Source organism: Canis lupus, chromosome 12 (genome assembly GCF_011100685.1).
Source record: "Canis lupus familiaris isolate Mischka breed German Shepherd chromosome 12, alternate assembly UU_Cfam_GSD_1.0, whole genome shotgun sequence".
Taxonomy (NCBI): domain Eukaryota; kingdom Metazoa; phylum Chordata; class Mammalia; order Carnivora; family Canidae; genus Canis; species Canis lupus.
This window is the reverse complement of record NC_049233.1, coordinates 41209934-41236229: the sequence shown is the minus strand read 5'-3', so window position 1 is coordinate 41236229 and position 26296 is coordinate 41209934. Positions and strand designations below refer to the sequence as shown.

Below are 26296 nucleotides of genomic sequence, written 5' to 3'. Positions count from 1 at the left end.
TACTAGGTCATTTAATGCCATGTATTCAATGATATCGATATTATCTTTTAAAATACAAGTGCTTTTAACTTCAAAAAAATACTAAGTGGGCATGTTTCTGTACAGCTAAACATCTCTGGCCTGCATTCAAAAAGGCAGAGAATTATTTTTAAAAGATACATGCTACGTTTTTAAATATGGAAAAAGTTTTAATATTTCTCTTCACCATTTCCTTTATTCTATGCTCTTGAAGACTGAACCTCACTCCTTCTCACTAGAGAAAGTTGATTTAATGTTCATACTGACCAATCTGGAATTATTCAAAACTTCAATCCATAGTCCTAAAGCACTTGTAAAAACAAAAATTCACAGCAGCTGACAATAAAACTAAAAACTAGTGGTTCATTAGCTCAGCCCCCTGTCTAGAGACCTAATCTGCAAGTGCCTCAATGAGTGGAGGACTTTTTCAAGCGAGAGTGTCTCCCTGTTTTAACCTTTAAGAAAAAAATCAGACCAACCAAACATCAATTAAAGGACAATACGGAAATCCCCTTTCTGACGCAGGAAGCCACTTTCTTGGTGAGAGGGTGAAGGGTAAGTTCACTCAACAACATCCACTTAGTAAGTACTGCCAGATACTGTATTAGGAGCTCGGGATGCACAGAGTACTTAAATATCTATTGCCTTGCAGAAGTTGTCTGGTACAGAGATCAGACAATCACAATGCAACCTGCCATATGTAAAAAACGTAAAATCTGAACAGTGAAAACTAGTGCCTGGGTCTGCTTGAAAGGTCAGGAAGAGCTTTACAGAGGAACCTTCTGAAGGTAAAGTGGAGCTTACCAAGGAATCAGATGAGAAAGATCCATATGGTGTGTGTAAAGGAAGGGGGGGAGAGGAAAAAGCAGAGGCTTAGGGAAAACATCTAGCAATTCAATATTAGTAAAGAATAAAGTGAATGAGGTCAGGTAGGTAGGCAGAGGGCAGATCTCAGAGTCCCTTGTGTATCCCATCAAGGGTGACTTTTAGAACGATCACACTGGCAGCCAGGTAGGCAGTGGAGGTAAGGTGATTACTAAGAACAGTGGTGAAACTGTCCAAGCAAAGGTGATTATGGATCTGAATGCACACCGGGGAAGTGGGAATGGAAAGGAGAGGCCATTTTAGAGACAAACTGTAAAAATGAACGTGCTGGGATGGTGCTGGTGAAGCATGAGAAAGGAGCCCTAGTTTCTGGCTCAGGTAACCAGATGGATAGTGGCCTATTCACGGAGATAGAAAATGCGGTGGGAGCTGTGGATGTGCTGGGTGGAGAGAATGCACTCAGCTGAGTTTGTAAATGCTGAGTGTGAAGTGACTGGAGCATGGAGATGAAGATGTGCTGTGATAGAAGCTCAAGTCAGAGGTCTAAACTGGATCTAGAAATTCAGAAGTCCCTCCAGTGCGAGCAGCAGAGGACAGGGATGGAATGTCCCCAACAGAATGGGCACAGGCTGAAGAGCCCACGGATGAGAACTCGGGCAGGCAGCCAACAGGAGACTCGCCAGCTTAAACAAGCAGTGGGCATGCTACCACCCTGGTACAGGCGAGACAGGAGAGCCAGGGCAGTGCGCTGCTCGGCAGCACGGCCACGCCACATGTGGATGAAGCTAAGTAACGTGAGCCCCACTTGACCTCTGGTTTCCAGTTCCACATGTGAGGAGCTGAAACCTCTGGTTTCCAGTTCCACGCTGTCCTAATAGCAAGTAAAAGCTGAACAGACTGAAAAATCAACAACTCTTCTTGGACCCATACGAGAGGAGAGGACACAGAGCAAACTGCTGTCCTTGAGACTGAAGAGACAGACAGGAATACAGGGAATCTTGACTTTATCAGAGCAGAGACTGGAGAGTAAAAAGCCATTGTCAGCGCCGGTACCAGGCTAGGAGAACTTGAACTGTGATTGAGAAATTGCTGGAGGCTCCATGTGGATAAGTCTGAGTTACAAACGCCAGGGAAATGAGTCATAAGAAGGCCTCCCCAGTTTTGTGAGGCTTACCTCCAGGTCGACCAGGTTCCTATGATAAACAAGGAAGAAAAATCTCCTCTTGCTTCCAGCTGGAGAAGCCGACAAGGAACCACTTTGAAATACGCCAGAGCATGCCCTTCTTTAAAAAGCCTAATGTCAGGTGAAACTAGTTAACCAGAGCCTCATCTGCTGGGTACTTATTGTCCAAGTGTAATTGGCCTGGGGGAAGGAGGATGCCCAACTCCAGGCAGCTCCAGCCATCCTGTCCCACTTGAGAGAGAAGTAAAAACACCTGGGTAGTTCACAGTCCAGAGGCATCGGCTCAATAAAGGACTGAGACCTAATCACAAGACTACAGAATGCTTCCCTTCCCCACACACTTCGCCAACACATTCCTAAAGGCCTATTCACAGCAGTTCCTTTTACCCAGTGTATCATGTCCAGCTAGCAAGAAAAAAATTACAAGGCATACCAAAAGGCAAAATCACAATTTGAAGAGACAGAACAATTAGAACCAGACAGGGCAGGGACTAGAATTATCCAGGCCAGGGATTTAAAACAACTCTGACAAATATATGCTAAGGGCTTCAAAGGATAGAGTAGACAATATGCAAGAACGGGTGGGCAAGGTGAGCAGAGCTGAAAATCCTAAGAAAAAAACAAAAGTATGATTCTGTGTTTAACATCAGTTACTATTGCAAATATACTCGAGATATTCAAATATGGCCTAGAAGTGTGTATACCAAGAGGGGTACCATGGTTTTCTCTAGATTATCTCTGGAAGTATGGACAATTTTATATTTCTCCTTTATGTTTTTCTATATTTTCTAAATTTTCTTCAATGCATATGCATTGCTTTTGAAATCAAATGCATAAAGACTTTGAAATTTCTTTTAAAGAGCTAAAGTTTGTAGGCATCTGAATTAGCTGGATTGGAACTAACTGAGCTAGTGTGAGCTAGTTGAGATTGCCCCAACTATCTCAAACTCTAAACAGCTGTTAGAAATCAACAGGAGAAAGCAGAGGGACAGGACTCGGAAAATGAACCTGCTATAGAGAGAAGAGAACTTCCTGGTAAGCGAGATGGAACATGCCAGGGGGTCTCGGATTCAAATATGAGATAATCTCAGAGAAGAGTGGGACAAGGAACAATTAGAAGAGAAAAAAAAAATCGGAAAGATCCCCCACTTGAGTGCACCCATGTGCTTTAGAGAGCAGTGGCAAAGGTAAACAGAAAGGCAGATGTCAGCTCCTCCCCTAAACTTAAGTGCTTTGCTGACTTACAGTTTAGTTAAGACTGAGAGATGAAACGAAAAGTCAATCATCTCAAAGTCACCCCTCACAGTAAGGAGTTGAAATATAGTTGAAGGAGGATGTCAGGATGGGCCAGCATGCACTCTGGAGTCTGAGTCACATGAAGTAAGAGCAACAGGCAAAAATCAATCACATGCCAAGCAGAAGACAGACATCAGAGGACGTAAAACATGTAAATAATGGGATGGTAATTTTTTCTTTTTTGGGGGGGGATGGTAGATTTTGTGTGTCCACTCGGCTAGGTGATAGCACCCAGTTGTTTGATCAAATACCAGTATAGATGTTGCTCTGAAAGTATTCTTTAGATGTGATTAACATTTAAGTCAGTAGACTTTCAGTAAAGCAGATGACCCTTCATAATATGGAGGGCCTTCACCCAATCATTTGAAGGCCTTAGGAAAAAAGACAGGTTCCCAAACAAGAAATTCAGCCTGAAGACTGCAACACAGAAATCCTGCCTGAGTTTCCAGCTTACTGGCTTGCCCTATGGATTTCAGACTTGTCAGCCCCCTCATTGTGTGAGCCAATGCCTTAAAAAATAAATCTTTCTTTCTCAATATAGATATAGGTATAGACACACACACATATATAGAGAAATACATATAACTACAAATAGATATAGATGCATATATAACACATATACATATGCACACACATACATAGATACAGGTATGTATTTCCTAACGCTTCTAATTCTCTGGAGAACCCCAACTAACCCAGGTAATAAAAGATGAAATCCCTTAACAGAAAGCAATAGGGTAGAATCTTGAACTAGAGGCACTGGAATCAAAATTGGCTAAGGTAGGCAGTACTAAGAGATCAAAGCTTCCTGGATTTGAATGACATGAAAAACCATACATTTGATGAAGATTATTTTGGCATCTAAAATATGTGTGATCTGAACCAGATCAGAGGGATGCTGCAAAAAGAATACATCTGGAGAAATGTAGGCCAAAGGATTCTGTGGATGGCTATGGATACGGAAAACAAAACCAAAATGAGAAACCAACAACTATCTATACAATAAGAAAATGGCAGATAACATAACAGGCATATTTTTATCTTCAGGACATTTAAAGAAAAATTATACAGAAATGCTCTTCATATAAAGTTAACATCTTTATGTTAACTTACCATATTTGTCTCGCAAGCCAACAGTACATCTAAAGACTCCGCCAAAGGCGACATCTTCACCAAATATTACTGAAAAACAATGTTTAAAGAACAGATTTTATTTAATAATCCCTAAGTGATACTGACAATGAAAATTAATTTCAATGTTTACATTTTAAATCAGAAAACAGAAATGGATCAAAGGTTAAACCAAGGTTTCTAAACTTCAACATTACTGACATTTTGGACTAGATAATTCTTTTGTAGTAGCAGCCTATTCTGTGCACTGTAGACATAGGGCAGCATCCCTGGTCTCCTCTCAGTGGCTGACAGTTGCCCCTCCCCAACACACACACAATTGTGACAGCCAAAAGTGTCTCCAGACATTGTTAAATGTAAGAGGAAGAAGGAGGATTAAAATCACCCCGATTGATGAAAAGCCACTAATCTAGAAGGTCCTCTTGTTTTACCCATGAAGAAAATGAGGCCAGAGAAGTAATAAAGTAACTTGACAAGTTAGAAAGTAAGAGGCAGAACTATGCCTCACACTCCAGGCTCGGGTCTTTTTTACATGGTATACACTGAAAGTCAACAATCTGAAAGGTTGAAGGAAAAGCATTCCAAGGTGAGAGAACAGTTAGAAGTAGGAAAAGGACTTAAATTCCGTGAAAGGAGGCAAGTATGGCAGGATATAGTGAAGCAAGGACAATAAAAATGGGTGTTCAGAGTTGAATTCTAGTCCTCTTAATGCACCTAACCAGATTTATGGACCTTAGAAAAACAATTCACCCTAAATTACTCGTCAACATCAATTATTCTCAGATGGCATTCAAACAAAGCAAGATCTCATCATCCACAAGTGTAGCTTTCAGTTCCTCCTCACAACCCATTCTTCACTTGATTTAAAACTAGGATTCTCAAGTGGAAGTCCCAGGTATACTAAATATATATATATATATATATCAATACATATATATATATATGAAGTAAAACATACAGCAGAACAATTGTTTTTATACCAATAATAAATAACTTTATCTTACCAAGTTTGATCATTAAAGTTATTTCCCAAAAATCTTGTAGGTGGAATGACAATGTATCTCAAAGGAAAGCATGGAATCAAATCTTCATTTCATAAACAGATTTATAAATCTGAATGAAGCAGTACTTCCTACTTTTTTTCTATATGCTGAAGGAACAGAAGTCCTTAGTAGGCATTAATCCAAAAAGTATTAAGATAATACCAGGATCACACATACTATGGAAGAAAGCTGACTTGATGATGTGAGATATACATGAGAATTGATTCATAATGAATTGATTTTAGAAATGTGTTAATACCATATTTTTGTGATATCAGACCTTTTAAAAAATTTCAGATATATGTACTGTTAACCATTAAACTTCAGACTCAATATTTCCAGAAAATTGCAATTCTGAATTAACATGCTACCACAGTCAAGCACAAAGGAAGTTTACCTGCAGTAGGATCTTTAGCCAATGAGTTATCCAAGGCACTTGTTATCGCCTGGAAAAGATTCATTTTCTGAGTTTGCCCTGTGAAAATTAAAAAGAAAAAAAAAAAAAACTTTTTTAATTAACTTTTCCTATATTGTAAGATATATATAAAAAAAACAGTTTCTTAACAGTTGATTACAACATGATTAAAATCAAAGTAGAAAGGAAGATATAGAATATAGTGTGTGAATTTATTGGATGCTGGTTCTGGGGGAAATACAGAAGCCATACAGACTTTTGTACTTGATGATAAAGCAAAATTTACACATATTAGATTAAAAAACAAGTACACAAAAGGAAAAAGGAATAGAAGCAAGTCACCAAATGTGCATAGAAAAAAGTGATGGGAAGTCAGGAAGGGGACCAGCAGAGTGGAAGTAGTCTGGAAAGACATTCTGGCCAGGGGCTAAGGATATATGCCATAACAAGTACACCTGGCCCGAGGCACATGTAATATGCCAGTAACAGCAAATGGTGGTGGGTCATAAAACAATGAGGGAGGAAGGCTAATGATAAACTTTAGCACTCAGAACTTGCTGGTGTTTGGAGAGTACTATAATCCCATGCCTTGACACATCAGACTTGGTCCTTCCTCATATCTTATTACTGCTCAAGTTAGATCTCGGCAAGCCAACCTCTGGCTCCCTAAGTAGGTCGATAGGAAGGCTAAATGGAACAATGCATGTAAAGTACTTAGAAAAGTACCTGACACAGTGAATGCTGAATAAATATAAGCTATTTATTATTAGAATCTGGACTTTGCCCATGTCCTTCATCTTGACCTTGGTATTAGGAATGGTAGAAATTTTTATTTAATAAAGTGCCAAATGTTAGAATTCAGAACATCATTACTCTGAGCTTTAAGTCTTGGTGCTGCCCAGAGCCCACAGATATCCCAGAACTGGAGGTCACATTCCAAACACACTCTTCGGGGCAGAGAAAGGGTTTTGCCTGAATCTTCTCTGATCCACATGCCTTCTTCACTTTATTGCCTGATCTGTGCACTAGGGTTCACTTTAACCCACAGCCATGCTGGTAGCAAATCCCTTGAACACCTGCTAATTATCCTGACTTCTGTCCCAGTTAACTTCTGTGGTCGGTCCTCAGTAGCCTGGGGTGTCCCAAAAAGCCAAGGTCTAACTCACAGTGTGATTCACAACAGTCATTGCTGCCATCGAACCTCTGGCTGTGACACCCACTGGTCACTCGCCCTTTTCCTGGAGACCTATCTTTGTCCCAAGCTCAGCCTGGATTCACGGTAGGCTCTGATTTATGACATCTCTCATCTTCCATTATCCACTGACACTCGACCTTCTGACTCCACCTGCTCTGACCCCTTCCACACTGCTGAATGTACGGGATTCGGGGCTTGGCAATATCCATTCAGATCTGCCCTGCTGCCCTTAACGCCAAAAATAAAGGCCTGAAAGGACGCCTGCATGGCTCAGCAGTTGAGCGTCTGCCTTTGGCTCAAGGCGTGAATCCAGGGTCCCAGGATTGAGTCCCACATCGGGCTCCCCACAGTAAGCCTGCTTCTCCCTCTGCCAATGTCTCTGCCTCTCTCTGTCTCTCATGAATAAATAAAATCTTAAAAAAAAAAAAAAATCATACCAAGTAAATCTGGAAAGTACTGCTTAATTTCCTACAAAGAATATACTCTCTTATATGAAAATAATTTATACGTAAGATTATATAAGGGTTTTATTTCCATGTAAGCACAAAAACTTCTACTTCTGAATACTCTTTTGCAAATAGATTGAAATTTTTAGGAGTTTGGATTAACTGTTATTCTACTAGATGCTTTTAAAAGATTCAAATAATTTTTAACAGAGCAAGAGGAACATCTACTTTCAATTATTTTTAAAGTTGGAAGATAGTCTGTGAATGGGTTAGGAAGAAATCACAAATTATTCATAGGTAAGATCATTTTAAATATTTATTTCCTTTAGAATTACTTATCTCCTACAAGTTCTATTAAAGACCATTGATAAGATATGTCTATGTTCCTTCATGACAAAGTATGTACCTATAGCACATCTAACTATGAACACTAAAAAATTATTAAACATTGCTATCAGAGGTGCCTGGGCAGCTTGGTTGGTTAAGCGTCTACTTTCGGCTGAGATCCTGGGATTGAGCCCCCACATCAGGCTCCTTTTTCGGTGGGTAGCCTGCTTCTCCCCCTCTCTCTACCCCTGCTTGTGCTCTGTGTCAAATAAATAAATAAAATCTTTTAAAAAAAACAAACTGCCAAATCATTCAATCACCAGTATTAATAAACGGCTGCTAAATTTCAAAACCAAACAACTCTTCTTTCCAAGATAAAAAAGTTATAACAAACAAAAATGTACACAGCAGTGTAATTTCCCTTTCAGGGATACAAGCTAATGGGTACCTATTGGTAAAACATAGCTTTATGGATGGAGCGAGCTGCTCACTTGAACTTGTCCTAAGTAGAGCACTGTGAAAAACCAAGCTGTTATCATTGTTGCAAAGATAAACTGGCATATAATGGAGCGTCTGCAGAATATACGGAACACAATAGATCAGAAGCCCTGAGAGGGCTTTTGATCAGAAGTATATGCTTAGCGCTTATAACAATGTCTTCCATGTAGTAAGTGCTTGATAAATATTTGTTGAATGAATGACAGAACAAAGAAATATATTAGGTTGATTCAATAAAGATAAAATACACAAAGCATGGTGTTAACCAACCACTAAAGGAGAAAGAAATACAGTAGGAAAAAATATCTACCACTGTGACAACTCAGAGTCACTCTGCAGGGAAGGGGAATGAAGTAGAAGTGTTATTGAGTTACTCTGAGTAACTATTAGTGTGCAGAAGCATTGAAGGGAGACGCCTTGCACAACTAGAGTCTCGAGACTAAAGGGGCAAATGGGTGCCCCAGAAGCAGTTGTCTAGAAATAAATAAGGTCAGCAGCAGGACATGTTGACAGGGTGTTTGTAGTCAGACCATGAACAAATAAAAAAAAACCCAGCTATGATATGGAAAGTTAGGGTCTGCTTTCAGAAACCAAAGGTTCTACAAGCATAGCCAGCAGTGGCCCTCTTGAGCTTGGAATACACTCGTATAGTATAGCATTTTTGTGTCATATTCCTGAGGAAGTTCAGCATTTAGTGCCTAACAGAAACAGGACAATCAGTATATGCCTGTTGAAACATGATGAATGAAGGATTTTAGCGGCATAATCTGGCACTAACCACACTGTGAGATGGAAAGATGCCTAAGAAACTACCTATTTTCTCCCAACAAAACCTCTTCCACCCCTACAGATGTCCCATTCTCCAGGAATCCCTTTATATGTGCCAGATATGTACCTCTGTCCCATTTTAATCCCTACTCTGGGGTTTCCCAACCTCTACCCCATAAAGTTTCACAGAGATTTCAAATAGGAGGGACAGAACATTTTATATTAAAATTTATATAAACACAAATGCCTCTTCAGGGTGCCAGTAAAGGAGGGGGGTGGTTGGTGGGGGGTGTGGGGGGGGGGGGTGTTGGCAAGGAGACTGTCACCTAAGGCCAAAATTGAGAGGACCTAAGAAAGCCTTAAAGCTCAATAGACTGTGGCTAGGAGCCCTGGGTCTCCCTAGGAGCACCTTGTGTCTTTTGTCATGGTATGACGAGCTACAGCTGTTTCCCTTCCTTTGGCTGGCTACTTCTCTACTCTGTCTCAAGTGCCTTTTAAATTCTTCCAAATGCTGGTGACTCCCAATCTCCAATCCAGACCTCTCCTCTCAGCTCCAGGCTTACACCCAACAGTCACCAGTTCCCTACTTGGGTCAGGCTTTTCTAACTCAGGAAGCACACAACTGAACTCTTGACATCTGCTCCCAAAACCAGTCTTTTCCATCAGCAAACAGCGCTATCCTCCACTCAAGTGTCCAAACCAGAAATCAAGGAAGCATCCTGGAGTATCTTCCTTTTGTTCATTTCTTCTATCCAATCCCACTTCCAAAATATAGCTTAAAATCTAGTACTACGATGTCCCAATTCCAGAACTCACCGTTTCTTTCCTGCTCCTGAAAACTACCTCCTAATGTCCTACCTTAGCTCTCGCTGCTATATACATCACACACTGAGTGGCTTAAACAACAGAAACATTTTTCACTCTTCTGGAGGTTAGGAAGTCCAAGACCAAGGTGAGTTCCTAATGAAGACTCTCTTCCTACTTTGCAGAAAGCCATCTTCTTGCTGTATCCTCACATGGTAGAGACTCTCTTATGTCTCTTAAAAGGGTTTTAATCCCATTCACGAGGCTCCACCCTCATGACCTAATTACCTCTCAGTGACCCCCATCTCTGAATACAACCATACTGGGAATTAGGGCTTCAACATATGAATTGGGGGGGGGGGGGGGGGGGCATGGGAGACACATACATCCAGTCCATAGTACCACCTCCTCTCTTCTACTCCTTCACTTCTCATTCATCAAAGCACTACTACAATAAGTCCTAAAGAGCAATGCATGTCATGGTACTCCTCTGCTCAAAATCCTTCTAAGTTCTCTGCACCCGCAATAAAGCCCCACTCCTCACCATGTCCACAAAGCCCTGCTTGATCTCATCCCTGCCCACATCTAAAGTCCTATTTTGTACCACTGCCCCCCAAGGCTCAGCACCTGAGACTTCTCTCAATTCCACCAAACCAAGATCCCTGCTATATCAGGACCTTCATGCATGCTGGATCCTCTGCCTGGCACCCCCTTCATACCTTCTTAGATGTCCCTTCCTGATCCTTAGAGCCTAGTTAAATGCTGCCTCTTAAGAGCCTTGCTAGGTCTCTATTCTCTTTCCCAGCACCTGAGCATGTCCTACAGGTCATTTATTGCCATTGGGGCTGATTTCAGTACACATTTGCTTGCTATTTTTTTAACTTTTTTTTTAAGATTTTATTTATTTATTCATGAGAGACAGAGAGAGAGAGAGGCAGAGACACAGGCAGAGGGAGAAGCAGGCTCCATGCAGGGAACCTGACGTGGGACTCGATCCCAGGTCTCCAGGATCACACCCCAGGCTGCAGGCAGCGCCAAACCGCTGCGCCAGCAGGGCTGCCCTTTTTTTAAGATTTATTTATTCATTCATGAGAGACACACAGAAAGAGAGAGAGAGAGAGAGAGAGAGAGAGAGAGAGAGAGGCAGAGAGAGAAGCACTCTTCATGCAGGGAGCCAGATCCTAGGACTCCAGTATCACACTCTGGGCATGAAGGCAGATGCTCAACTGCTGTGCCACCTAGGCATCCCCGCTAGCTATTTTCTGTCCCTCTTCCCAACTAGACTTCAAATTCCATGAAGACGGGTCCACATCCACATTTGTGTTTTGTGCTAAGCACCTAGCACAAAGTTTGGCATCCAGGAGAAAATTAAAATAGGATTAATAGGATTAATAGAATTAATAAAGAAACCCACACCTACACACAATGCTGAAAATCAGGGGCAGGGAGAGGCCCAGATGTGTTCTTGGGGAGCAATACAGGGCAGCGAAGGCGGCACACACACTGACATAATTATGCAAACCTGGCCTGGCATCCGGTGGGTCCTTTATTCCAGGTGTGACTTTGGGAAAGTTACTTCACCACTGACATTCCACTTCCTCTTCTATAAAACAGGGATAAGACCTAATGTATAAGGCCAGCATGAGGTTTCAGTGAGATAATTACCATCAAATATCCAATATGTACGAGCATCTACTCTGTGCTGGTCACCTATGGTTTCCCCTAATTAGGGACACCAATCTTAGTGCAACTGGTACGGGGCACCATAATTACATGGCTTATCTCACTAAGTTCCCCCAGCCACGGACACAAATAAGCCTGGCCAATCTCACAGTGCTAAGTGCAAAGGGGGCCTCAAATTCAAGCACTTCTGCCTCAAGAACCACATCTCTCAGCTTCTTTGTCACATGGTTTCTGCAATGTTGTCATCTCCCATAATGATGGTGAAAATGGGATGAGATGAAAAATACAGCAGAGCGAATGAATATGGGCAATCATTGTCATAACCTTGTATGATGACAGAACGTGAGCCTACTTATCTGGGTGAAGACTGAGTAGTATACAGAATTACTGAATCAATATATTATACACTGGAAGGCAAAACAAGGGGAGGGGATGAGATGAGAAAACCAGGAATCAAATTCCTGGGCAATAAGTAAATAAACTTGAAGGTGGGTAAATTATAACAAAAAAGGAGGCTAGGAGTCTGCTCAGATGAGATGCAAAAGATGCAGCAAATTTGGGCAGCCCGGGTGGCTCAGCGGTTTAGCACCTCCTTTAGCTCAGAGCCTGATCCTGGAGACCCGGGACCAAGTCCCATGTCGGGCTCCCCACATGGAGCCTGCTTCTCCCTCTGCCTGTGTTTCTGCCTCTCTCTCTCTCTCTCTCTCTCTCTGTCTTTCATGAATAAATAAATAAAATCTTTAAAAAAAAAAAAAAAGCAGCAAATTTGGGGAAAGCCGGGTTTGAGGTGGAGTTAAGAGGGGGCAAAATGTTGTGTGAATAAACTGAAGCATGTATGAATAATGCAAAACAGTGTGTGGTGGTGTGCACAGGGGCCCAGCCTCTGCTCTCGGAGCAGACCAAGTCAGACTACCTAAAAATGAAGCCTGGCTTCACCTCATACAGATAGGGTGACTTGGGGAAATTTAAATGACAAAAAGTACAGGGGCTCCTAGGTTAAGACAGTTAAGCAAGAACTCTTGATTTTGGCTCAGGGTCCTGAGATAGAGCCCCACATGTGTGATCAGCATGCAGTCGGCTTGTCCATTTTCCTCTGCTCCTCACTCCTCGCCTCCCCACCCCCATCGTTCACTCTCTGTCTCTCAAATGAATAAAAAAAAATTTAAGATTCTATTTATTTATTCATGAGAGACAGAGAGAGAGAGAGAGAGAGAGAGAGGCACAGACACAGGCAGAGGGAGAAGCAGTCTCCATGGAGGGAGCCCAACGTGGGGCTCGATTCCAGGTCTCCAGGATCAGGCCATGGGCTGAAGGTGGCGCTAAACCACTGAGCCACCCAGGCTGCCCGACTAAATAAAATCTTAAAAAAATAAAATAAAAAAATTGAAATTTAACCTCTTTGCAGCTAAGTTTCTTTACCATAAAATGTGGATGATAATAGGATCCCTATCATTGCACTGTTATATGAGGATTAAAAATTGCTACATGTAAGGCACTCAGAACAGTGTTTGGTACCTGGTAAGCTCTGATAAAAGTGTCTGCGGTCATCACGATTATCTTTCTGTGGGGTACCAAGGAAAGGTCTGGACAAGCAATGATAAAGTAAGAACAAGGAAACACAGAGTAGGAAGAGAAAACAGGAAGGCCACGAACTGGAGCAATTCTGCATAAGACAGGGAAAAGAGACATGGAGAGAATTATCTAGTCTCAAAGGTTCCCAACTTTTGACATGGTTGTGTTGGTGTCAGACTAGCACTCAGACTAGCCTACCTCATAATGCTATGTTCTGCCAACACTTCCAATACTATAGAATAAATGTGTGTCCCCCAAAATTCATATGTTGAAACCTCATCCCCAATATGATGGTACTTGGAGGTGGGGCTTTCGAACATGAATAGGTCATAAAAGTGGAGCCCTCCTGAATGGGATTCATGCCCTCACAGAAAGAGACCCCACAGGACACCCTCACTTCCTCCACTAAGTGTGGTCACAGGGAGAACACAGCTGGCTAAGAACCAGGAAGCAGGGCCTCACCAGACACCGAATCTGTCAATTCCTTGACCTTGGACTTCCCAGCCTCTAGAACTGTGAGAAATAAATTACTGTTGTTTATAAGCCACGAGTCTGTGGTATTTTTCTTACAGCAGCCCAAAAGTACTAAGACATCCAATCAATGCATCCAAACCTAAGTCGTCCTCTCCCCAAAAATGTGTTTCTCTCTTCCAGCATCCCTCATTTGTATCAGTGATACCACCACTCTACCCTTTCTGCCTCCTAGGCTAAATGTCAAGTCATCTCTGCCCCTCCCCTTTTAGCCCCCACAGGCAAAATAACACCAAATCTAGTCAATTTCTTCAAAACACACAATCATTCACACTGACACTCCCCAAGCTTTAAAGAGTTATACCTGGGCAGCCCCGGTGGCGCAGTGGTTTAGCGCCGCCTACAGCCCAGGGCCTGATCCTGGAGACCCGGAATGGAGTCCCACGTTGGGCTCCCTGCATGGAGCCCGCTTCTCCCTCTGCCTGTGTCTCTGCCTCTCTCTCTCTCTCTCTCTCTCTGAATGAATAAATAAATCTTTAAAAAATAATAAATAAATAAAGAGTTATACCTTCTTGCCTGGGCAGTACAATACCCTACTGACCTCTCTGCCTCCTTACCTTGCCATATCAATTCTATAACTCTCCTAATAACATTGCCCAAGCACATCTCAAGTCACTCTCTTACCTATAAACCATCGATGGCCCTCCACAGCCCACAGAATAAAACCTGAACCTGAATGTAAGGCAGGCAGCACAGTGTAAGATACACTGGATATATTCAATCTTTTCTCCCCCACCCCCCCAACCTTTTTTCAGGCTTTCCAAACTTCGATTTTCTATCCTTCCTCTTTTTCCTCCAAACCTACTTCTCATTCCTCATAAGAGCCTATGCTTTCTAGCATGTCTTTACTCATGCTGTTTCCTTCTCTACAAATTCTAATGCTGGAAGACCTTCATCCTCACAAAAAGAGGACTCTTCAGTCTACCCTTGGTTTCTGAGAGCTGCCTGCCTCCCTCTACGTAGGCAACTTCCATGGCTTTGCTTTCCCATGCACCACAGAACAGGCTTACCTCACCTCAGAGATCTCACCACTGCTTGCCCTTTTTCCTTCTAGGAGAACATTATTTTGCCTTGGAGATAATTCCTTTGTCATTCTTCATAGTGAAGCTTAAATATTACCTCCTCAAAGTCGACCTTGAACCACCCCTCTATTTAAGCAGTCTCTTTCATGGGTCAAAATAACCAAAATGTCAGGACACGTGGATGGCTCAGTGGTTGAGTGTCTGCCTTCAGCTCAGGGTGTGATCCTGGGGTCCTACGATGGAGTCCCACATTGGGCTCCCTGCATGGAGCCTGCTTCTCTCTCTGCCTATGTCTCTGTCTCTCTGTGTCTCCCATGAATAAATAAATAAAATTTTTAAAAAATAATACTAATAATAACCAAAATGTTAAAAATAAAACTATTTGTAGCATACATGAAAGACAAAGAGCTGCCATCTTCATTAATATTTTTAATATACAAAATATTAGCACAAAAGTAGTGTGAGAGGCTTTTCAGGTAGACATATCTGGGCTCACATATTGGCCCTGCTACTTCTCAGACTTGGATATCGCTGAGCTTCAATTTTCTCATCTATAAATGAGCATAATACTCTCTAGGTCACAAGGTTACTTACTGTGAGGATTATAGACTGATGTCTACCACACATCTGGAACAGAAAGCCATTAAATAATGGTAGGCAGGATTAATACTGATGGACAAAATTACTAGGCATATAATTTTTTAAATATGCAAAGACAAGGAACATCCAATTCACAAAAGAAAATAAATCTGGCTAACAAGGGGTGCCTGGGTGACTCAGTCGGTTAAGTGTCTGCCTTCGGCTCAGGTCACGATCTCGGGGCACTGGGATCCTGCTTTAGGCTCCCTGCTTTGGGCTCCCTGCTCCATGGAGAGTACTCTCCCCTGCTCGTGCTCCCTCATGCGTGCTCTCTCAAATAAATAAATAAAATATTTTTTAAAAGTCTGCCAAACAAATATCTGGTAAATATCCCTTAATAGAAATAAAACCGGGGTGCCTGGGGGCTCAGTTGGTTAAGCATTTGCCTTCCGCTCAGGTCATGATCCTTGAGTCCCGGGATGGAGCCCTGTGTCCAGCTCCCTGCTCAGAGGGGAGTCTGCTTCTCCCTCTGCCCCTCACCCCACTCGTACTCTCTCTCTCTCTCTCCCTCACTCTGTCACAAATAAATGAATAAAACCTTTAAAAAGAAAGAAAACAAATACATAGTAAAACAGCATAAAATAATAAAATACCGAAGCATGAGTACGTACACACACACACACACACACACACACAATACTGATACCAATTCCAATTTTTTAACACACCACCAAGCAATTCTACAACACTAGCTGGGTGCCCTACAATCTAGCTCAACCAGTGGGATCTGGAGCGAGTGTCAGATCTCACAGGTGAAGGGCTCAGGTGTTATTAAGACTGCGCCCACCTCCCAGTAGCCAATCACAAGTCCAGGTTGTCACCTGTGCTTCTGACTGCCTACGGTTTAGAGGTTCCTACAACCGGTTCTTTGGGATTAATTTGCTAGAACAGCTCACAGAACACAGAGAAATATTTTACTTAATTGATTAATGGTTTCTTATAAAAGGACATAACTCAGGACCAGCCAGAGGAAAGAGATGCATTGGGCAAGGTATGGGGAAAGCTCACGGAGCTTCCACACTCTCTAAGCATGACACTATCCCCAAATCTCTACCTATTTATCTACGCAAAAGCTCTCTGAACCCCCACCATTTTGGGTTTTCAAAGGAGGCCTCATTACATAGGCATGACTGATTAAATTCATTCAACCTCCAGAACCTTTCCCCTGCACAGAGGTCAGGGGTGCGACCCAAAGTCCTAAGCCTCTAGTCACACAACTGATTCCTCTAATGACCAGCTCCCATCCTTAGATGAACTAGGAGCTTGTGAAAAGACACCATCAGAATAACAAGATACCTTTATTGTTCTCATCAAAAGAAATTTCAAAAGTTTAGAAGCTCTGAGCCAGGGAAAGGGGACAAAGACCAGTATGTATCTATTATAAATCACAGTATCACACACCGCACAGTTGCGATTTTATCGTGACACTCAATACTCACACTTTAATAAATGCAGATGGAAGTATAAACTGATCATTTGGACTATGTATTAAAAATCCATTAAACTGTTCATATCTTTGGGTCAGAAATCTCATCCCTAGGACTTTATTCTAAAGAAATTATCTCAGGGATGCCTGAGTGGCTTAGCGGTTGAGCGTCTGCTTCTGGTCATGATCCCAGAGTTCCAGGATCGAGTCCCATATCATGCTCCTCTGCAAGGAACCTGCTTTTCCCTCTGCCTATGTCTCTGCCTCTCTCTGTGTGTCTCTCTTGAATAAATAAATTTTAAAAAATTAAAAATAAATAATCTCAGATACATAAAGGATACATGAAATGTTTCTATCCCTATTATTTGTAACAGTGCAAAAGTGTAAAACAAAAGCATAATAGCAATCGTTAACTTTCCACTTAGAGTGCTTCTTAGTAGGCAAACCGGGTTGAGTACATTGTACACAACTGTCTATATTTAGTCCTTATAACATCCTTTGAAGTAGATATTATTATAAAATCCTGACTTACAAAGAAAGTGAGGCTAATGGATGGTGGGTAATTCAAAGTCATAGGTAGCAGGGCTGAAATCAAACCTAGGACAATCTGATTCTAGGGCCAAGATCTTAACCACGGAACAAGTGTTTCTACTCCATGGAACACGTGACGTTCTAAAGGTTACGAAAACTATGTAATCATATGGGAAAATGCTTCTTGTTAAATAATGCAGATTGTATCTGCATTAAAACTACAGTTATAGGAAAATGTAATTCCACTGATTTTATCAGTGGAGTAATTTAATTCCACTAAACTGAAAGGAAATACCTAGAAGGATTATGTTAGCAGTATTTACAAATAGTGGATGGTGTAATCACTTTTTCTTACTTTTTTCTGTTGCCCAAACTCGCTGTAACGTGCATTTATTTTTATTTTTAGGATGAAGACAAACATATAAACGTAATTATCATTCTACCTGGATTTTAGTAATTTCATAATTATGGAAGGGACATGGGAGGATTAAGAAAAGCTGTGTTCTATTTCTCAAGTATCAGGCTAAAGTTTCTTTGCTTTGAAGACAGAATTCAAGATTCATCCTGTTGCTGAGAAGAAATTGCTATTCATCTTTATGGTATCTACTATTTCACAAAAGTGGTACACCTCTTAGTTAATTATTTCTACATGCATTATAGTACATTATTTAGAATGGAAGCTTTAGAATCTGAATAATTAAAATCCAGAGCAGAAGCTGTCACTACCTTCCGTAAAGCCTTGGACAAACTATCTCAAGACTTCAGTTAACATCGCTCACCTACCTCTAAAGGTTGTCCTAAGCATCAAATGAAATAATGAGTGGGAGTGAATGGGTGACGGGCACTGGGGGGTTATTCTGTATGTTAGTAAATTGAACACCAATAAAAAATAAATTAAAAAAAAATGAAATAATGAATGTAAATTTTTCAGCATAGTACCTGCCTATGGTAAGCACTCACTATATATTCATACCTATTATCCACAAGTAAAGACACTCTTCCAAAAAATATCAGCTCTAGCACATGAAAAGTTATCAGACAAGGAGAAGGTAAATGTTTTCTTATTATTTCTGAGGTTCAGATAATAGACACTAGATCTTTCGGAGATTACACACAACCTGCAGAAAAAATGGTAAAGGTCATGCAATTGTCATACTCTGAGGAGTTTGCTATGTGACCTTTCTACCAATGAGAGTACTAGACAGCTTCCTCTTCCCCTCACCTTCACTAATTAGCCCCTGCTTGGCTAAATGGCAGCCTAGCCCAGCCCAGGCCCATTGCTAGGCTCAAATGGGAAACCTGGATTCCTTCCCATCTCTCGGAATAACCTGTTCTGTGACCTTGGGAAAATCATTGCACTTCCATTTCCTCTTCCCTGCCAAAGCAATAATAAAATAATAATGATGATGATGATATGAAAAATAATTCTCTTTTTAAATACCGGTGCCTGCGGTTAACGGCCTAGCTCGGGGCAAACTGGGACAACACACCTAGGGCCAAAGCTGGGAAAGTAAGGATGGAGAACTGAGAAAAAGAGGCGTTCCCTGGGCCCAGCCCTCCACCCCTCTGCCCTTCCAGACCGCGGTATGCCCTCTCACCCATCTCGAGGGGGCCGAGGGGCTGCCTCTCGAGGGTTGCACAGTCACAGAAATAGAGCCGGGAAGAAACCACTCAGACCCTAAAGTAGGGAGGCTCCAGAAAGCAAGCAATACAGGAATTACATCAAGAAGCAAGGAGATGAGCCTGCCGCCCGCCGCCCGCCGCCCGCACGAGCAGGGTGGTATTCCTTGCGAGACCCCCACAGGCCCGGGGGTCTGGGCTGCACCGGGCGCAGACAGGGCAGCCCTAGCTCACCATACTCCTGGGGCTCCGGGTCGGGCTGGAAAGTGAAGTGAGCCACATGCCGCCTCTGCGCCGCATCCCCAGCGGCCGAGGCTGCCTGCAGCCCCGCGCCTCGAAGCCGACACCACTGTCCTTCTGCCCCGGCCGCACGCAGCCTCAAGAGCCGGCCCGCAGTCGCCGCAATCGCCGCCATCCCCACTGGCAACCCTGGCTCGCAAGCTGCGCCGCCGCACACCGCCGGCAGAGGGGGCGGGGCACCCAGGCGGCTTCCCCATTGGCTGGGTCCAAGAGGTGGGCCCATGAAACAGACCAATCGGAATCAGGAATCCGGGGGTGGGGAAGGCGACGAGAGGACGCCGGAGGCGTGGGCCTGCAGTGCGCATGCGGAAGAGGAGCAGGGGCCGGGGCGAGCCTGCAGGTGAGCCCCAGTGAGACGGATCCCGGAGGCGGCGCCTTCGCCAAGTCACCGCGGGGTCCCGCGGCGCGGACGCGGGTCGCTAACCTCACACGCTAGTCCCGGATTTGCTTTTACTGATGTCGTTTAGCGTCGTTACCTCCGTAACTTCTTATTTTGAGATTTATACTTTCTTTTTTTTTTTTTTTTGAGATTTATACTTTCTTGCAACCTTTTTTTTTTAAATCCTCTCCTATCCTTTATATTATTTTATAAGTAAAAGATGGATGGGTTGGGTTACTGATTGGCATTGGTTATTGGTTTTGGATTTCAAAAAACTGGGAATCACGGCTCAAAGCTTCCGCTCTTTATTCAAAGCCCCCCCCCACACCCCCCACCCCGCTTAAGAAGCATGTATACATTTTTACTGCTTTTGTTTTTCAGGACTTAGAGGAGAGTTAGAGAGGTAAACTTAGATTTCATCCTGGAAATCTATTTAATAGGAATTCAGATGCATTTTTGCCCAGGTGCAGTGAAAATGACCTGACTGGCTTACTCTAGCTTAGAAATCTGGAGGATTCCAATCGCTAATTTACGTTTATAATAATCATTTTTGCAAATTTTCTTCTTAAAAATCCAAATGTTTAAAAAGAGTCCTTCCCTGCTGATGAATTTAAAAATTAAAAGACAGTAAAGGGGCGCCTAGGTGGCTCAGGTCATAATCCGAGGGTCCTGGAATTGAGCCCCACACCTAGCTCCCTGCTCAGTGGGGAGCCTGCTTCTCCCTCTCCGTCTGCGCCTTCCCCTGCTCGCGTGCTTGCTCGCTAGCGCTCTCTCTCGAATAAACTCTTTTAAAAAATTAATTTAAAAAATTAAAATCACAGTAAAATATGGCAGAGATAAAAGTGAAAGTGTTTCCATCAGAGGAAGGTGAGAGAGGGGAAGGACAGGCCCAAAATAGAATTGGGAGGGATCCCTGGATGGCGCAGCGGTTTGGCGCCTGCCTTTGGCCCAGGGCGCGATCCTGGAGACCCGGGATCGAATCCCACGTCGGGCTCCCGGTGCATGGAGCCTGCTTCTCCCTCTGCCTGTGTCTCTGCCTCTCTCTCTCTCTCTCTCTGTGACTATCATAAATAAAAAAAAAAAAAAAAAAAATTAAAATAGAATTGGGAGAGGGGTGGAAGAAAAATGAAGCGGAAGGAAGAGGGGGAAAAGAATGTTCTTCTGTTACTTTTGGCCTCACAACCTATGTTTGGTTTTACAAGGGAGGCAAGGGAGGAGAGAGAAGATATGGGGGGGAGGGGGCGGGGGGTGAAGACAAAGGCCAGGAGATGCACCAACTGCCTGTTTTCTGTTTGGGACTGAGACAGAAATTTAAAACTGCTAGGGAGAGAACCAGAATTATATCCATTATTCCTACTCCTACTCCTACTCCCAAACACACGAGGGGCTCTGCGCTGAGCCTGGAGCCTGCTTAAGATTCTTTTTCTTTCCCTCTGCCACTCCCCCCTCCCTCTCTCTGCCCCTCCCCCTCCTTCCCTCTCTAAATATAATAATAATAATAATAATAATAATAATAATAATAATAATAGAATTTCTAGTTGGTAGAGAAAGGAGACAAATTACATAACAACTACAATCCAGTGTAATAGGGACTCTACAACTGTGAACAAAGTTAAGCATACAAAAAGCAATAAGCTCTGTTTTTAGAATTCAAGTATGCTTCTAGAAGTAATGCTGATGCTGGACCTAAAAAGATGAATAGAAATTATCAGGCAAACTAGAGAAGGGAAGTTGTTCTAGACAAAGAAAAAAACATACAAAGGCTAACAGGGCCAGAAGGAACATGGTGCATTCCAGGAAGAGAAAACAGGTTGGTAGCTGCTAGACTTGGAGTATAGAGATTGACAGGGGTCAGAAAAATAAATTAGAGGGAGTATTTCAAGGTCTTCATATGCTAATTTAAGATCTGTGGACTTAAAACTACATGCAGTCAGGAATAACAAAGAGAACACCTAACACATTTGTCTGCCAAGCAAATTATTATGGGGGGCGGGGGGTTGACATTTTCCCTATCCCTACAGCACCAGCTGCCTGGTAGCCATGAATATGTCTTTATTATTAAAGTGAGATCTACCCTGGCCAATATTTCATTGAAATTAAGTTGAGAAACTCATTTCCTGGGAATTTTGGAAGCATTATTTAGAAAGATAGAGTATCTTTTTGGGATGCCTGGGTGGCTCAGGGGTTGAGTGTCTGCCTTTGGCTCAGGGTGTGATCCCAGTTGGGTCTGGCGAATAGAGTCCTGCATCAGGCTCCCTCTGGGGAGCCTGCTTCTCCCTCAGTCTATGTCTCTACTTCTCTCTGTGTCTCTCAGGAATAAATAAATAAATTTTTTTAAATGTTAAAAAAATAAAATAAAAAGGATAGGGTATCTTTAAATGCCACTAGGAGGTGCAAAAATGGAGAGCTTTCAGAAATTTGATGGCCCAGAAAAGGTGAAAACTATGACTGCATTTGAGTTCCTGGTTCTATTTGTTTCTGAGGCCTCAGTGCTTTTCAGGTCCTGGGTTTCTCTGAGACTATGAGAGGCCATGATAACCTTAAAACAGATTCTCCTCTTAGCTTAAGTGACTTCTAATTGCATTTCTGCAATCTTAACCTCATGAACCACCCTCAGAGTCTGTGACTGGAGGGAATACAAAGAGAAGTTGCATCTCATTCTTCAGAATGACTTTTAGCTTATTTTCTGTCGTTGAGCTTCGGTACCTGTACAACTTGTACCTGTTTGAACTCAGCTTGCTTTTGGAAACCCTTATTCTATATCATATATGTTGCTTATCATATATAACAACATAATATCTTATAGTATTACATCCTATATCCTGACCCCTGTTCCCATTCAAACTCAAACTCAACTGGAGGCATCAGGGATACAAAGTAGACAAAGGCTCAAATTCTTGCTTTAGAATGTTAAAAGTAGGTTGTAATGCTGTTGGCAGAAAAAAAATAATTTGAGAAAAGAGTTTGAGTTTTAAAGACTAGTTTCTGAGTATTAAACCTCAAGAAGGGATCCCTGGGTGGCACAGTGGTTTGGCGCCTGCCTTTGGCCCAGGGCGCGATCCTGGAGACCCGGGATCGAATCCCACGTCGGGCTCCGGTGCATGGAGCCTGCTTCTCCCTCTGCCTATGTCTCTGCCTCTCTCTCTCTCTGTGTGACTATCATAAAAAAAAAAAAAAAAAAAAAAATTAAACCTCAAGAACCTGAATGGCTTAGGGGACAAGATTCATGATCTAAACAAAATGTTGTAAATAGCATGCCAATTTAAGAGCCAGTTTTTACCACCATCCATGGAGGCAGAGCCACAGCACAAAAAGAACTGTAGGTGTCTTTCTTGGTAGACAGACCTAGGAGTATCCCTGTCCTCAAACTCCCCACCATGGCATGGCATTTGGAACAACAGAATGTTTCTCTTAAATGGCCAAGAGAGATGCAGGTATGGCATTAAGGTCCAGAGAATTTAAGAAGGCCCAGCAGTCAGCATGATAAGGGATTTGTATCTAGAATATACTTTAAAAATATTTTTTAGGGATCCCTGGGTGGTGCAGCGATTTAGCGCCTGCCTTTGGCCTGGGCTCCCGGTGCATGGAGCCTGCTTCTCCCTCTGCCTATGTCTCTGCCTCTCTCTCTCTCTGTGTGTGACTATCATAAATAAATAAAAATTTAAAAAAATATTTTTTAACTTGATAATAAGAAGATAAATTACCTATTTAAAAAATAAGCAAAGTGGGATCCCTGGGTGGCACAGAGGTTTGGCGCCTGCCTTTGGCCCAGGGCGCGATCCTGGAGACCCGGGATCGAATCCCACGTCGGGCTCCCGGTGCATGGAGCCTGCTTCTCCCTCTGCCTGTGTCTCTGCCTCTCTCTCTCTCTCTCTCACTGTGTGCCTATCATAAAGTAAATAAAAAATAAAAATAAATAAAAATAAAAAAAATAAGCAAAGAACTCAACCATTGGTGGTGGGAATGCAAAATGGTACAGCCACTTTAGAAGACAGTTTGAAACTTACAAAACTAAACATACTCTAGTCATATAATCCAGAAATCACCCTCCTTGCTGTTTTTCCAAAGGAGTTGAAAATTTACACCTGCAAAAATCTGCCCACAACTGTTTATTGCAGCTTGATTCATAATTCCCCAAATTTGAAAGAAACCAAGATGTGCTTCAGTACATGGATAAATAATTGGATTGGATAAATAAACTATAGTATATCCAGACAATGGAATAGTATTTGGCACTAAAAAGAAATGAGCTATCAAGTCATGAAAAGAAATGAAGGAACTGTAAATGCATATTACTAAGTGAAAGAGGCCAATCACAAGAGACCATACAGTGTACAATTCCATTTATATGAAATGTCCAGAATAGGCAAATTGATGAAAACGGACAGTAGATTAATGGTTGCCAGGGGCTAGGGAAAAGGGGTAAGGAGGAGTGGTTGCTATTAAGTATAGAGTTTGTTTTGAGGTAATGAAAATATTCTAAAATTAAGTAATGGTGATGGTCGCACAATTTTATGAATGTACTGAAGACCACTGAATCATACACAGAGTGGATTTAGTAGCATATAAATTATATCTCAGCAAAACCATTGTTTACAAATCAGGTTATAGAAAAATAATAAAAGTCATATTTGTACACCTAAATATGTGATTTAGGAGATTCATTCCCCTACGGCATATGTTTGACAACATGTAGGTTAGTTCATAGACTCTGTTTGAAATTGGTTTCAGGGATCCCTGGGTGGCGCAGCGGTTTGGCGCCTGCCTTTGGCCCAGGGCGCGATCCTGGAGACCCGGGATCGAATCCCACGTCGGGCTCCCTGCATGGAGCCTGCTTCTCCCTCTGCCTGTGTCTCTGCCTCTCTCTCTCTCTCCGTGTGACTATCATGAATAAATAAATTAAAAAAAAAAGAAAAAAAAAGAAATTGGTTTCAGTTCAGTACTGGAGATACTTAGTTGGAAGAGCTCCTTAGATGGAAGGATTTTCCTTGCTTTGCTGATTCTACCATATGGAAGAATCCTGCTAGGATCATTCTGAAAAGAAAATCCAAAATCTAGTCAAAGCCAATGTGTTCATTTCCTAGGGCCGCTGTAACAAATCTTACCAACTGGGTACAGAAATTTATCGTCCCACAGGTCTGGGGCTAGAAATCCAAGATGAAAGTGTTGGCAGAGTCCTACTCTGAAAGCTGTAGGGGAATCCTTCCTTGTCTCTTCCTAGCTTCCGGTGCTTTACCGGCATTCTTTGATGCCCTTGGCTTGCAGCTCCATAAATCCAATCTCTGCCTTTGTCTTCACAAGATGTTGTTCTCACTGTTTTTCCTTTCTTGTCTCTGGTATCTTTGCACAGCAATCTTATAAGGACACATCTAGTCTTATTGGATTAGTTCATCCTACTCCAATATGATCTCATCTTAGCTAATTAGGTCTACAACCACTCTTTTTCCATAGAAGGTAGCATTCCGAGGTACTAGGGGTTAGGTACTGGAGGTTAGGCTCAATGTATCTTCTGGGGGCTAGGCATGGTTCAACCCATGACAATCCAAGATTTAATGGCAGAACAGAAGCTAAATGGATGCTTCTGATGAACTTTCTGGAGAAACCTGCATTGTTAAAAAGTTTTTATAAATTGTTTAATAGATTTCTTCTAATATGAAATTCTCTGATTTGCAGTAGAGTTAAAGAAACTGGAGATGATTGGTCTACATGAGATTTTTAAAGTGATATATTAATTCTCCTTAAATGTTTGATGGCTCCCTTATAGAAAAAGGATTAAATTTTCTGTTTGGTTCCAGTGAGAAAAACAAGAAACAGAAGAAGCAAATTCCAGTGTAATATAAAGTATATAAAGTAGATTGTCTTGGGATGTAATGAATTCTCTATTATTAGAGATAGGCAGGTACAGGATGGATGAATGTTATTGGAGAAGCCTCTTGGGAGGACTTATAGTTCATTTAGGAGTTGTTTAGGGGTTTTCTAATTTTAAGAATGTGATTCTACTATTCACTAGTATGCATTGAGAGCCTTGCATGTGTCAGGTAATGTGTTTCAATGCACATTATTTTCAGCCAACCCATGGATCTAAGCTATGTAGACCGTCCAGCATGTAAATTATACTTCTTTCTGCCCTTCCCAAGCATCCATGCAACTTCTCTCTGGCTTCTCCTCTCCTGCAGAGGCTTGAGATGCACTTGTGATCAGTCTATCAGGAACCTGACCATCTACTGGATAGAAATCTTGTGAGTAGACACCACAGAAAGGGCAGCTTTAAAGTGACATTATCTGGCATTTGTGCTCAGCCTGATGGAAGGATTTAGATAAAAATGATGACTCAGAAGACTGCTCCAAATACTGGTATCTGCTGTCTATGTAACAAGCAGAACCACTTATCCAGAAGCAAAATTAGATGCCAGTTTGATTTTTTTTAATTCCCTGCGCAATTTGTGAGTATTGCCAGGTTTCTAACAGCCTAATTAAAGTTACAGCTTACATAATCATGAGTACTGAGGCCAAAAGAAATTTTTAAGACCCATATTTAACCTTTCCTCCATTTTTGTTGTTGTTGTAAGTTTTATCCATTTATCTCATTTAAAAATCTTGAATAACTGGCACTTCTGGAAGCATGGGAGACTTTGTGAGTACCT

At 42.1% G+C, this 26296-nt stretch overlaps 1 protein-coding gene and 1 long non-coding RNA gene across 5 annotated transcripts in view; one reads left to right on the top strand and one right to left on the bottom strand.

Moving 5' to 3' along the window:
• BCKDHB (branched chain keto acid dehydrogenase E1 subunit beta) overlaps window positions 1-19437 on the bottom strand; it is a 214935-nt gene extending 195498 nt beyond the window's left edge. Inside the window, exons 1-3 of one of the 4 annotated variants that reach the window (XM_038554608.1) lie at window positions 19208-19437; window positions 5894-5971; window positions 4436-4504 (exon numbers count right to left, since the gene is read on the bottom strand). In XM_038554608.1, coding sequence (XP_038410536.1) covers window positions 4436-4504; window positions 5894-5971; window positions 19208-19388 — 328 coding nt within the window. In that variant the 5' untranslated portion in view covers window positions 19389-19437. The remainder of the gene's footprint in view (window positions 1-4435; window positions 4505-5893; window positions 5972-19207) is intronic. The other 3 variants (XM_038554607.1, XM_038554606.1, XM_038554605.1) reach the window with 3 other exon arrangements.
• A 95-nt stretch (window positions 19438-19532) lies between these two features.
• The window catches only part of LOC106559592, a 44288-nt gene continuing 37524 nt past the window's right edge, over window positions 19533-26296 (top strand). Inside the window, exon 1 of the long non-coding RNA XR_005367957.1 lies at window positions 19533-19613. This is a non-coding gene — a long non-coding RNA (uncharacterized LOC106559592). The remainder of the gene's footprint in view (window positions 19614-26296) is intronic.